The sequence below is a fragment of the Ascaphus truei genome, chromosome 3, assembly GCF_040206685.1.
Source record: "Ascaphus truei isolate aAscTru1 chromosome 3, aAscTru1.hap1, whole genome shotgun sequence".
Taxonomy (NCBI): domain Eukaryota; kingdom Metazoa; phylum Chordata; class Amphibia; order Anura; family Ascaphidae; genus Ascaphus; species Ascaphus truei.
In genome coordinates, this window is record NC_134485.1 from 169230309 (window position 1) to 169244305 (window position 13997).

The 13997-nt window shown below is 38.6% G+C and overlaps 1 protein-coding gene across 1 annotated transcript; it reads left to right on the top strand.

Moving 5' to 3' along the window:
* The first annotated feature begins 1845 nt into the window (after nucleotides 1-1845).
* LOC142490996 (uncharacterized) lies at nucleotides 1846-9020 on the top strand. Its single transcript, XM_075593348.1, has 2 exons — nucleotides 1846-2821; nucleotides 8567-9020. Exon 1 carries the CDS (start codon nucleotides 1859-1861, stop codon nucleotides 2795-2797), a length of 939 nt encoding a protein of 312 aa, XP_075449463.1. The 5' UTR covers nucleotides 1846-1858; the 3' UTR covers nucleotides 2798-2821; nucleotides 8567-9020.
* Nucleotides 9021-13997: the final 4977 nt, after the last annotated feature.

The following is a 13997-nucleotide window of genomic DNA, read 5'->3' on the forward strand; positions in this document are numbered from 1 at the left end:
AATATTTTGAGATCCTTTTGATAGATGTCCATTGGGTCTCTTTGTAGAGGTATATATGACTTCACATCACCTAACAGCCGATTTGCTTCTGCTATGTATGCACTCTTATCTTGAAGCACTATTCCGCCCCCTTTATCTGCCTGTCTTATTACAATTTCACTATCTTCGCTCAACTCTTTTAGAGCCTGTAGTTCGTTTTTGTGTAAATTCCTTTTATGTAATGAAGGTGTGTTTTGACAGAGGGATTCAAAGTCTTTCAGTACCAGTGTGTAAAAAGTATCAATGAATCCCCCCTTAGCTTGATAGGGAAAGAAGGTAGATTTTGGGATAAAAGGTGAATGTTTGATATTGACTATAGAAGATTCTACAGAGGTGGTATCTGCAACAGTGGAGGAAGACAATACTGGATCTTCCACATTTTCTACAATATCCAATGCAACATCATTCAGATCTGTAGTATGTTGTGTAAAAATGTCCAAATTTGGGCCACAGTTTGTATCAATGTCCGCTATGTCAGAGCCATCTGCCAAGAGTGAAGTCATGGCTTTAATGCACTCCCTCTCTTGAGAACTGAACATCTCCTCCTTCTCCTTGCCCTTCATAGTGAAAAATCTCATAAGTGTGACCTTCCTAATATATTTATTTAAATCTACAAATAAATTGAATTTTTTAGGTGAACTACTGGGTGCAAAGGAAAGACCCTTAGAGAGGAGTGCGGTATGATGTGCTGATAGTACAAAACTTGATAGGTTGAAAATACCGTGACTCTCCGGCATCAATGTCCTTAGTCTGCCTTCCTTCTTTCTTTGTTCACGCTGCCCAGATCTTCTTCCTCGCTGTCTCTTTTTCTGCGTTGTGAGGAGTGTTCCCGCGCTGTGGGATGTCTGTCCCATAGTGGGTATGTTCTCCTTTTCTCTCTCTCTTCCTCCTTCTTCACCAACTCTAAAAAAGAAGCAGTATGTGAGGTTATTTTAGACCGAGGTGGTGTTGGATCCCTACTAGTGTGTTTGGGAATAGTCCCCCTATTCTCTCCCCCTTCTTTAGTAGCCAGATCTAAATTCTTGGGGGAATCTGTCAAAACCTCAAATCTATTCTCTATAGAACACCCCGGTGTAGTGGGTTTGTTTTCCTTCTGTTTATTCGTCCTAGGTGTATGTGTTCTAGATGTTCCTCCTGAGGTATGTTGGTAGTCCCTACTTCTTTCCCTATATTTATGTTGTTTCTTCCCTTTCTTAGGGGGATAGTGGTGTTTGGAATCATCTCGCTTAGCTCTTTTCCAATTGGTAACCTGATTAGTAGCATAATCATTGGTATCTCTCTGATATTTTGTATCCTTACGTTCCATAATATCTTTTTCATAGTTTAATACTCTCTTGTTCACCAATTGATCCAATTCCTGGAACTCTTCACTATCCACATGTGGCATTAGAATATGTTGTACGTCCTCTATTTCCTTCTCAGTGAATTTCACTCTCTCCTCTCTATATGAGATTAATAAGCGAATCAATGAGAAGGAACATTTCTCCAAAATGGAGTTCCATTTTGAGGAAAAATCCTCACTGGTTTCAAATGTTGGTTTCTTTGTTACTCTTAAACCTCTAGGAATTATATTTTCATTCAGATATCTTTCCAATGAAAGTAGATCAAGCCAATGCTTCATCTCCTCCTTTGCCAATTTCTCAAGCCTAAAGAAATTGGTTTTTAAATCTATACCCTCCTCCATGGTCTCAACTATAATAGACTCAACTGGTTTGAGATAGTTTTGCCTTCTTGCTAATCTTTCCTTACTATTAGACATCATAATGAAAACTGTATTTCTGGCACCCAACCAACAGTTGAGTCTATTATAGTTGAGACCATGGAGGAGGGTATAGATTTAAAAACCAATTTCTTTAGGCTTGAGAAATTGGCAAAGGAGGAGATGAAGCATTGGCTTGATCTACTTTCATTGGAAAGATATCTGAATGAAAATATAATTCCTAGAGGTTTAAGAGTAACAAAGAAACCAACATTTGAAACCAGTGAGGATTTTTCCTCAAAATGGAACTCCATTTTGGAGAAATGTTCCTTCTCATTGATTCGCTTATTAATCTCATATAGAGAGGAGAGAGTGAAATTCACTGAGAAGGAAATAGAGGACGTACAACATATTCTAATGCCACATGTGGATAGTGAAGAGTTCCAGGAATTGGATCAATTGGTGAACAAGAGAGTATTAAACTATGAAAAAGATATTATGGAACGTAAGGATACAAAATATCAGAGAGATACCAATGATTATGCTACTAATCAGGTTACCAATTGGAAAAGAGCTAAGCGAGATGATTCCAAACACCACTATCCCCCTAAGAAAGGGAAGAAACAACATAAATATAGGGAAAGAAGTAGGGACTACCAACATACCTCAGGAGGAACATCTAGAACACATACACCTAGGACGAATAAACAGAAGGAAAACAAACCCACTACACCGGGGTGTTCTATAGAGAATAGATTTGAGGTTTTGACAGATTCCCCCAAGAATTTAGATCTGGCTACTAAAGAAGGGGGAGAGAATAGGGGGACTATTCCCAAACACACTAGTAGGGATCCAACACCACCTCGGTCTAAAATAACCTCACATACTGCTTCTTTTTTAGAGTTGGTGAAGAAGGAGGAAGAGAGAGAGAAAAGGAGAACATACCCACTATGGGACAGACATCCCACAGCGCGGGAACACTCCTCACAACGCAGAAAAAGAGACAGCGAGGAAGAAGATCTGGGCAGCGTGAACAAAGAAAGAAGGAAGGCAGACTAAGGACATTGATGCCGGAGAGTCACGGTATTTTCAACCTATCAAGTTTTGTACTATCAGCACATCATACCGCACTCCTCTCTAAGGGTCTTTCCTTTGCACCCAGTAGTTCACCTAAAAAATTCAATTTATTTGTAGATTTAAATAAATATATTAGGAAGGTCACACTTATGAGATTTTTCACTATGAAGGGCAAGGAGAAGGAGGAGATGTTCAGTTCTCAAGAGAGGGAGTGCATTAAAGCCATGACTTCACTCTTGGCAGATGGCTCTGACATAGCGGACATTGATACAAACTGTAGCCCAAATTTGGACATTTTTACACAACATACTACAGATCTGAATGATGTTGCATTGGATATTGTAGAAAATGTGGAAGATCCAGTATTGTCTTCCTCCACTGTTGCAGATACCACCTCTGTAGAATCTTCTATAGTCAATATCAAACATTCACCTTTTATCCCAAAATCTACCTTCTTTCCCTATCAAGCTAAGGGGGGATTCATTGATACTTTTTACACACTGGTACTGAAAGACTTTGAATCCCTCTGTCAAAACACACCTTCATTACATAAAAGGAATTTACACAAAAACGAACTACAGGCTCTAAAAGAGTTGAGCGAAGATAGTGAAATTGTAATAAGACAGGCAGATAAAGGGGGCGGAATAGTGCTTCAAGATAAGAGTGCATACATAGCAGAAGCAAATCGGCTGTTAGGTGATGTGAAGTCATATATACCTCTACAAAGAGACCCAATGGACATCTATCAAAAGGATCTCAAAATATTCCTCTTAGAGGCAAAACATGAGGGAATCATCACCCAGGCAGAGTTTGATTTCTTATTCAAACGAAACCCTAGAACACCGGTGTTCTACCACATACCCAAGATACACAAAGATACCATTAACCCACCAGGGAGACCCATTGTCTCTGGGGTGGAGTCTATGACGTCCAGCGTGTCCCAGTATGTTGACCATTTTTTACAACCTATGGTGGTCAAGTTAAGATCACATATTAGGGACACGCTGCATGTTATAGACTCAATCTCAGGGATACCTTGGAAATCCACTTACATTTGGGCCACATGTGATGTGGCCTCTTTGTATACATGCATTGGTCATACAAAGGGAGTGGCAGCAATAGCACATTATTTGGATAAGGACAATCTTATAAACAAAGCACAGAGAGATTTCATTTTAGATGCTATCCTGTTCATTCTGGAACATAATTATTTTTTATTTGGAGATGATTACTATCTACAGATCTGTGGGACGGCTATGGGCACCCGCTTTGCCCCCAGCTATGCAAACCTATACATGGGCCTATGGGAGGACACTCATGTGTGGGGTAATGCTGGGCTGGGGGCGGGCTTGATGTACTATGGTCGTTTCATAGACGACCTGATTTTCATCTGGGACGGTGAACAGGAAGCATTGAGTGAGATTCTAACAGCATTTAATGACAACCAGATGGATTTGAGGTTTACTTTTGATATAAACAAATACAGTATCAATTTTTTGGATTTGGAATTAATGGTGAACAATAAGAACGAAATTGTAACAAAAACATTTTTCAAAAAAGTATCCACAAATGCATACCTACATTTTAATAGCAACCACTACCATAAATGGTTGGAGAACGTCCCCAGGGGCCAATTTCTCAGAATCAGGAGGAATTGTTCTCTTGATTCGGACTACTTGGCCCAGGGGGACGCTCTTGTAAAAAAGTTTGTGGATAAAGGTTACAATCAGCATAAGGTCCTAGAAACTTTTAAACAAGTTGGCAAACTGGATAGACAAGAACTTTTAGACCAGTCAAAAGGCAATATAATTTCAAAAAGAAAAAACAAAAAGAGGCAGACAAGGGACAAGAATGAGATCATTGTCCCTCAATTTATAACACAATTCAATTGTTCTTCACAAAAAATTAAAAATATATTAAACAAACACTGGGGAATTTTGCTCAATGACCCAATCATAGGCAAAAATTTACCACCCAAAATACCGGTGATATTTCAGAAAGCCAGAAATATAAAATCAATCGTGGCACCCAGTAGACTAAAAAAATTCAGTAATACTGTACAAACAAATAAGAACGTTAAAAATGGCAATTTCCTGTGCAATCGCTCAAGATGCCTTACATGCAAACACTTAAAAAAGACTGAGAGTGTTACATCCCACTCAAATGGATCAGTACATCAAATAAAGGGCCACATCAACTGTCTGTCCACTCACATTGTATATGCCATTACATGCCCCTGTGGGCTTCAGTATATTGGTAGAACCAAAAGGGCCTTATGTATACGATTCCTGGAACATCGACGTAATATAATTCATGGGTTAAAAACACATAGCCTATCCAGACATTACGAATTGAAGCACAATAAAGATCCGTCCTCACTAGTAATCATGGGGGTAGAGGCTATAAATTCTACACTTTTAAGTGGAGACAGGCACAAACTGCTCAACCTTAGAGAAACATACTGGATCTACGAATTGAATACACTGAGTCCAGAAGGCCTGAATGATTGTATTGATGTCAGCACAGTCATCTAATTTGACCTCTGTCCATGTCTTGGGACGTATTTTTCTCCTGTTTTTCTTTTTTCTTTTTGCTCCTCGTCACTATAGGATAGGTACCATACATGTCTGGTGACCACGGAGGTCTGGGTTGAACATGGCTCACATGTTCCCTTCGTGATCGCCAGACATAAGTGATTATTAATATTAATTCACGCATCATGGTGTTAACAATTTATGTTGGCACATAATCATTTAGTTAAGGGTTCATATTATTGGTAGCACACACATATATATATAGCATAGTGCCATACTAGGACACATTTATTAAATATTTGTTATTTACAGTAGATTTTGGAATTTTATTCACATCCACATTAAAATTCACTCATTTATCACATACATATAGATTCCCTTTTTCCACTTATATTTTCCCCTTTCCTCCCCCCTTCCCCCCCCCCCCCCCCCTCTCCCCCCTCCCATTCCCTTACCCCCCTCTCCCTTACTGAGGAGTGTTGGGAGTAAGCTGAACCATGCAATCTTGCTGGGCTGACGATTCAAGTGACCTAGGATACATGCCCGGTCTAAACTTCCCAATATACTTTCTAACTCCATATTATATTTTCTATGGAGTTAAATACTGCTCTTTTCCACGCTGGTTCTATTTCATAGTCCAAATTGGTTGCATACACATAAACTTAAAGATACCTTAACCTCTATCTTATGGGACACTGACTAATACTCATATTCATAAATTAATTAAATGATTCTACAATATCAAGAGTAGAACCATCCATAAGGGATTATGGTTTCAACCTCTAATCTTTATCCATGATAACACTAAGAAAAATATAATGTACTAAGATAAAAGTCAATTAATATCTAATAGAGTATTGTGCTCTTTCTTGTTCATTAATTGATCCACCCTCCGTAAGCCACATTTATATTGTATTAACTAAATATCTAACTCTTCTGTTTACTAATAGATATATTGGGGTATTTAGGATGTCTTGAGATATACCCTTATAGTATGTTTAATCAAAACAAATAAGGACATTGATTACAAAATAACTTTTGTTATATAAGAATAATTATTTTTCGTTTAACATATGAAATGCCCAACTGTTGCTAAATATCATTTTTATTGAGGTGGTGGCAACCACAGTATACTCTCTCGATATCCTAAGGTATACCCTTGTAGTCCGTATAAATACTAAAAATATAGACAAGGACATCAACTACATGTTTGTTTTAATTATTTTTATTTATTTATTTTTCAGTACAACTGGTATTCATCAGTATTTTATATACATTTCTATGTGCTGGCAAGTATTCAGTGATGTGGATGCAAAATTAGGTGTTCACATGTGTACTTAATCTGTTCCACCTAAAATTTAGATTGCCAACACAGTGTTTTTTGCCTTTTCAACTAATTAAGCTAATTGGACTTGGGGGGTATATAATATGAGACACCACACACCCAGAGTCCATCCCCTGAAGAAGTCTGTTAATCAGATGAAACGCGTAGGGAAGGTGTGCAGTGGACTTTTCAACGCTTGCAATTGAACTGCTGAGTATCTTTACCGGTCCGGTATTAAGAACGGTTCCCGTGACGTCATCCGCTGGTCCGCGACTTCAACCGTCCCCGGTGGGAACTAAAAAGCAACTGGTTGGTGTGCACCGGGGGAGAGACCATCGTGGAGTGCCTGATTCGTCAGTTCCTGCAGGCAGTGAACAACGGAGGCAGCAATCTGTTCCAGTGGAGCCACGGAGGGACTTCAACAGCAAAGCAGCGTTTCCTGGTCCTAGGAGCATGAGTATTACTCATACAATGCTTTTAATTGTTTTATGTTTGTGAGTTCATTTTTATTGAGATTTTTGGGAATTAAATATATCGATTTTTGCACAGTAATGCACTAGGATTTGGCGCTTTTTTTTTCTTATATTTTTCTATGCAGGTGGAGAGGGAGGTCGTTGTGCCCTTTTAAGAAGCTGCCGGTTGATCCTAATAGTGCCTCTGTCACTCCCCAATTATTGGATCTATTTGTTGGACTCTAGAGGACTATCTGCAATTTAGCAGATTAAGGCAAAGTTCACAGCACCACACATATTTTTTTGTATAATTGTATGTTTTAGCTTTTTTTATATCAGACATTCACAGTGCACTTTTGGTATATGAATTGATTTCACTATTCAGGATTTATTATAGTAGTATTCATTATATCAATAATATGTTTATATATTTATGATTTTTAATCAGTTAATTCAATTTTATATATCCTATATTTCTGGTTTTCCACACACAAGCGCAGACCCTCATTGTATATATTGTTAATAGTTTTCAACTCCACGGTCAGCAGCTGTTGGTTGGGTGCCAGAAATACAGTTTTCATTATGATGTCTAATAGTAAGGAAAGATTAGCAAGAAGGCAAAACTATCTCAAACCAGTTGAGTCTATTATAGTTGAGACCATGGAGGAGGGTATAGATTTAAAAACCAATTTCTTTAGGCTTGAGAAATTGGCAAAGGAGGAGATGAAGCATTGGCTTGATCTACTTTCATTGGAAAGATATCTGAATGAAAATATAATTCCTAGAGGTTTAAGAGTAACAAAGAAACCAACATTTGAAACCAGTGAGGATTTTTCCTCAAAATGGAACTCCATTTTGGAGAAATGTTCCTTCTCATTGATTCGCTTATTAATCTCATATAGAGAGGAGAGAGTGAAATTCACTGAGAAGGAAATAGAGGACGTACAACATATTCTAATGCCACATGTGGATAGTGAAGAGTTCCAGGAATTGGATCAATTGGTGAACAAGAGAGTATTAAACTATGAAAAAGATATTATGGAACGTAAGGATACAAAATATCAGAGAGATACCAATGATTATGCTACTAATCAGGTTACCAATTGGAAAAGAGCTAAGCGAGATGATTCCAAACACCACTATCCCCCTAAGAAAGGGAAGAAACAACATAAATATAGGGAAAGAAGTAGGGACTACCAACATACCTCAGGAGGAACATCTAGAACACATACACCTAGGACGAATAAACAGAAGGAAAACAAACCCACTACACCGGGGTGTTCTATAGAGAATAGATTTGAGGTTTTGACAGATTCCCCCAAGAATTTAGATCTGGCTACTAAAGAAGGGGGAGAGAATAGGGGGACTATTCCCAAACACACTAGTAGGGATCCAACACCACCTCGGTCTAAAATAACCTCACATACTGCTTCTTTTTTAGAGTTGGTGAAGAAGGAGGAAGAGAGAGAGAAAAGGAGAACATACCCACTATGGGACAGACATCCCACAGCGCGGGAACACTCCTCACAACGCAGAAAAAGAGACAGCGAGGAAGAAGATCTGGGCAGCGTGAACAAAGAAAGAAGGAAGGCAGACTAAGGACATTGATGCCGGAGAGTCACGGTATTTTCAACCTATCAAGTTTTGTACTATCAGCACATCATACCGCACTCCTCTCTAAGGGTCTTTCCTTTGCACCCAGTAGTTCACCTAAAAAATTCAATTTATTTGTAGATTTAAATAAATATATTAGGAAGGTCACACTTATGAGATTTTTCACTATGAAGGGCAAGGAGAAGGAGGAGATGTTCAGTTCTCAAGAGAGGGAGTGCATTAAAGCCATGACTTCACTCTTGGCAGATGGCTCTGACATAGCGGACATTGATACAAACTGTAGCCCAAATTTGGACATTTTTACACAACATACTACAGATCTGAATGATGTTGCATTGGATATTGTAGAAAATGTGGAAGATCCAGTATTGTCTTCCTCCACTGTTGCAGATACCACCTCTGTAGAATCTTCTATAGTCAATATCAAACATTCACCTTTTATCCAAAATCTACCTTCTTTCCCTATCAAGCTAAGGGGGGATTCATTGATACTTTTTACACACTGGTACTGAAAGACTTTGAATCCCTCTGTCAAAACACACCTTCATTACATAAAAGGAATTTACACAAAAACGAACTACAGGCTCTAAAAGAGTTGAGCGAAGATAGTGAAATTGTAATAAGACAGGCAGATAAAGGGGGCGGAATAGTGCTTCAAGATAAGAGTGCATACATAGCAGAAGCAAATCGGCTGTTAGGTGATGTGAAGTCATATATACCTCTACAAAGAGACCCAATGGACATCTATCAAAAGGATCTCAAAATATTCCTCTTAGAGGCAAAACATGAGGGAATCATCACCCAGGCAGAGTTTGATTTCTTATTCAAACGAAACCCTAGAACACCGGTGTTCTACCACATACCCAAGATACACAAAGATACCATTAACCCACCAGGGAGACCCATTGTCTCTGGGGTGGAGTCTATGACGTCCAGCGTGTCCCAGTATGTTGACCATTTTTTACAACCTATGGTGGTCAAGTTAAGATCACATATTAGGGACACGCTGCATGTTATAGACTCAATCTCAGGGATACCTTGGAAATCCACTTACATTTGGGCCACATGTGATGTGGCCTCTTTGTATACATGCATTGGTCATACAAAGGGAGTGGCAGCAATAGCACATTATTTGGATAAGGACAATCTTATAAACAAAGCACAGAGAGATTTCATTTTAGATGCTATCCTGTTCATTCTGGAACATAATTATTTTTTATTTGGAGATGATTACTATCTACAGATCTGTGGGACGGCTATGGGCACCCGCTTTGCCCCCAGCTATGCAAACCTATACATGGGCCTATGGGAGGACACTCATGTGTGGGGTAATGCTGGGCTGGGGGCGGGCTTGGTGTACTATGGTCGTTTCATAGACGACCTGATTTTCATCTGGGACGGTGAACAGGAAGCATTGAGTGAGATTCTAACAGCATTTAATGACAACCAGATGGATTTGAGGTTTACTTTTGATATAAACAAATACAGTATCAATTTTTTGGATTTGGAATTAATGGTGAACAATAAGAACGAAATTGTAACAAAAACATTTTTCAAAAAAGTATCCACAAATGCATACCTACATTTTAATAGCAACCACTACCATAAATGGTTGGAGAACGTCCCCAGGGGCCAATTTCTCAGAATCAGGAGGAATTGTTCTCTTGATTCGGACTACTTGGCCCAGGGGGACGCTCTTGTAAAAAAGTTTGTGGATAAAGGTTACAATCAGCATAAGGTCCTAGAAACTTTTAAACAAGTTGGCAAACTGGATAGACAAGAACTTTTAGACCAGTCAAAAGGCAATATAATTTCAAAAAGAAAAAACAAAAAGAGGCAGACAAGGGACAAGAATGAGATCATTGTCCCTCAATTTATAACACAATTCAATTGTTCTTCACAAAAAATTAAAAATATATTAAACAAACACTGGGGAATTTTGCTCAATGACCCAATCATAGGCAAAAATTTACCACCCAAAATACCGGTGATATTTCAGAAAGCCAGAAATATAAAATCAATCGTGGCACCCAGTAGACTAAAAAAATTCAGTAATACTGTACAAACAAATAAGAACGTTAAAAATGGCAATTTCCTGTGCAATCGCTCAAGATGCCTTACATGCAAACACTTAAAAAAGACTGAGAGTGTTACATCCCACTCAAATGGATCAGTACATCAAATAAAGGGCCACATCAACTGTCTGTCCACTCACATTGTATATGCCATTACATGCCCCTGTGGGCTTCAGTATATTGGTAGAACCAAAAGGGCCTTATGTATACGATTCCTGGAACATCGACGTAATATAATTCATGGGTTAAAAACACATAGCCTATCCAGACATTACGAATTGAAGCACAATAAAGATCCGTCCTCACTAGTAATCATGGGGGTAGAGGCTATAAATTCTACACTTTTAAGTGGAGACAGGCACAAACTGCTCAACCTTAGAGAAACATACTGGATCTACGAATTGAATACACTGAGTCCAGAAGGCCTGAATGATTGTATTGATGTCAGCACAGTCATCTAATTTGACCTCTGTCCATGTCTTGGGACGTATTTTTCTCCTGTTTTTCTTTTTTCTTTTTGCTCCTCGTCACTATAGGATAGGTACCATACATGTCTGGTGACCACGGAGGTCTGGGTTGAACATGGCTCACATGTTCCCTTCGTGATCGCCAGACATAAGTGATTATTAATATTAATTCACGCATCATGGTGTTAACAATTTATGTTGGCACATAATCATTTAGTTAAGGGTTCATATTATTGGTAGCACACACATATATATATAGCATAGTGCCATACTAGGACACATTTATTAAATATTTGTTATTTACAGTAGATTTTGGAATTTTATTCACATCCACATTAAAATTCACTCATTTATCACATACATATAGATTCCCTTTTTCCACTTATATTTTCCCCTTTCCTCCCCCCTTCCCCCCCCCCCCCCCCCTCTCCCCCCTCCCATTCCCTTACCCCCCTCTCCCTTACTGAGGAGTGTTGGGAGTAAGCTGAACCATGCAATCTTGCTGGGCTGACGATTCAAGTGACCTAGGATACATGCCCGGTCTAAACTTCCCAATATACTTTCTAACTCCATATTATATTTTCTATGGAGTTAAATACTGCTCTTTTCCACGCTGGTTCTATTTCATAGTCCAAATTGGTTGCATACACATAAACTTAAAGATACCTTAACCTCTATCTTATGGGACACTGACTAATACTCATATTCATAAATTAATTAAATGATTCTACAATATCAAGAGTAGAACCATCCATAAGGGATTATGGTTTCAACCTCTAATCTTTATCCATGATAACACTAAGAAAAATATAATGTACTAAGATAAAAGTCAATTAATATCTAATAGAGTATTGTGCTCTTTCTTGTTCATTAATTGATCCACCCTCCGTAAGCCACATTTATATTGTATTAACTAAATATCTAACTCTTCTGTTTACTAATAGATATATTGGGGTATTTAGGATGTCTTGAGATATACCCTTATAGTATGTTTAATCAAAACAAATAAGGACATTGATTACAAAATAACTTTTGTTATATAAGAATAATTATTTTTCGTTTAACATATGAAATGCCCAACTGTTGCTAAATATCATTTTTATTGAGGTGGTGGCAACCACAGTATACTCTCTCGATATCCTAAGGTATACCCTTGTAGTCCGTATAAATACTAAAAATATAGACAAGGACATCAACTACATGTTTGTTTTAATTATTTTTATTTATTTATTTTTCAGTACAACTGGTATTCATCAGTATTTTATATACATTTCTATGTGCTGGCAAGTATTCAGTGATGGGGATGCAAAATTAGGTGTTCACATGTGTACTTAATCTGTTCCACCTAAAATTTAGATTGCCAACACAGTGTTTTTTGCCTTTTCAACTAATTAAGCTAATTGGACTTGGGGGGTATATAATATGAGACACCACACACCCAGAGTCCATCCCCTGAAGAAGTCTGTTAATCAGATGAAACGCGTAGGGAAGGTGTGCAGTGGACTTTTCAACGCTTGCAATTGAACTGCTGAGTATCTTTACCGGTCCGGTATTAAGAACGGTTCCCGTGACGTCATCCGCTGGTCCGCGACTTCAACCGTCCCCGGTGGGAACTAAAAAGCAACTGGTTGGTGTGCACCGGGGGAGAGACCATCGTGGAGTGCCTGATTCGTCAGTTCCTGCAGGCAGTGAACAACGGAGGCAGCAATCTGTTCCAGTGGAGCCACGGAGGGACTTCAACAGCAAAGCAGCGTTTCCTGGTCCTAGGAGCATGAGTATTACTCATACAATGCTTTTAATTGTTTTATGTTTGTGAGTTCATTTTTATTGAGATTTTTGGGAATTAAATATATCGATTTTTGCACAGTAATGCACTAGGATTTGGCGCTTTTTTTTTTTCTTATATTTTTCTTTACATATATATATATATATATATATAAACAAAAAGAAGCGCAGGCTCCATAGCATGTAACTGTATAAAACAAATGTGCATTTAATAGAACAAGCAGCCCCAAGGAATTGCACTTACAGAATATTAAAACAAACACACATTGGAGAGAAATCTCTGTTATTATTTATTTATAAAATATTTTACCAGGAAGTAATACATTGAGAGTTACCTCTCGTTTTCAATTATGTCCTGGGCACAGAGTTAAGACAAATAATACATGGTTACAAATACAGTTACATAAATGAACAGGGTATACATTATATACAAGACATTGCGTGCACAGTAAAAGAAAATATATATTATGGGCGTATGAAACAGTTACAGGCCAGATTAAAATGTGAGACAGCCTTAGATTTGAAAGAACTTAAACTGGTGGTGGATGTGAGAGTCTCCGGTAGGTTGTTCCAGTTTTGGGGTGCACGGTAAGAGAAGGAGGAATGGCCGGATACTTTGTTGAGCCTTGGGACCATGAACAGTCTTTTGGAGTCTGATCTCAGATGATAAATGCTGCATGTGGTAGGGGTGAGGGAGTCAACCACGGGGTGGGGGAGTCCGGAACAAACAGGGTGCACCTGATCAGTTGATTGCCATATACAGCTCCTGCCACGAGCTGGCGCCGATCCGCTGCGTCTCACAGTGCCTCTGTGTCCTCTGCATGGGCTTCCTCCATCTGGGAACGGAGACCGGAGCTGACACAGAATCTCGACCACTTCACTATGGAATTCAGATGTGTCTTTGATACCCCAGGCCGTAAGGTGACTGCAG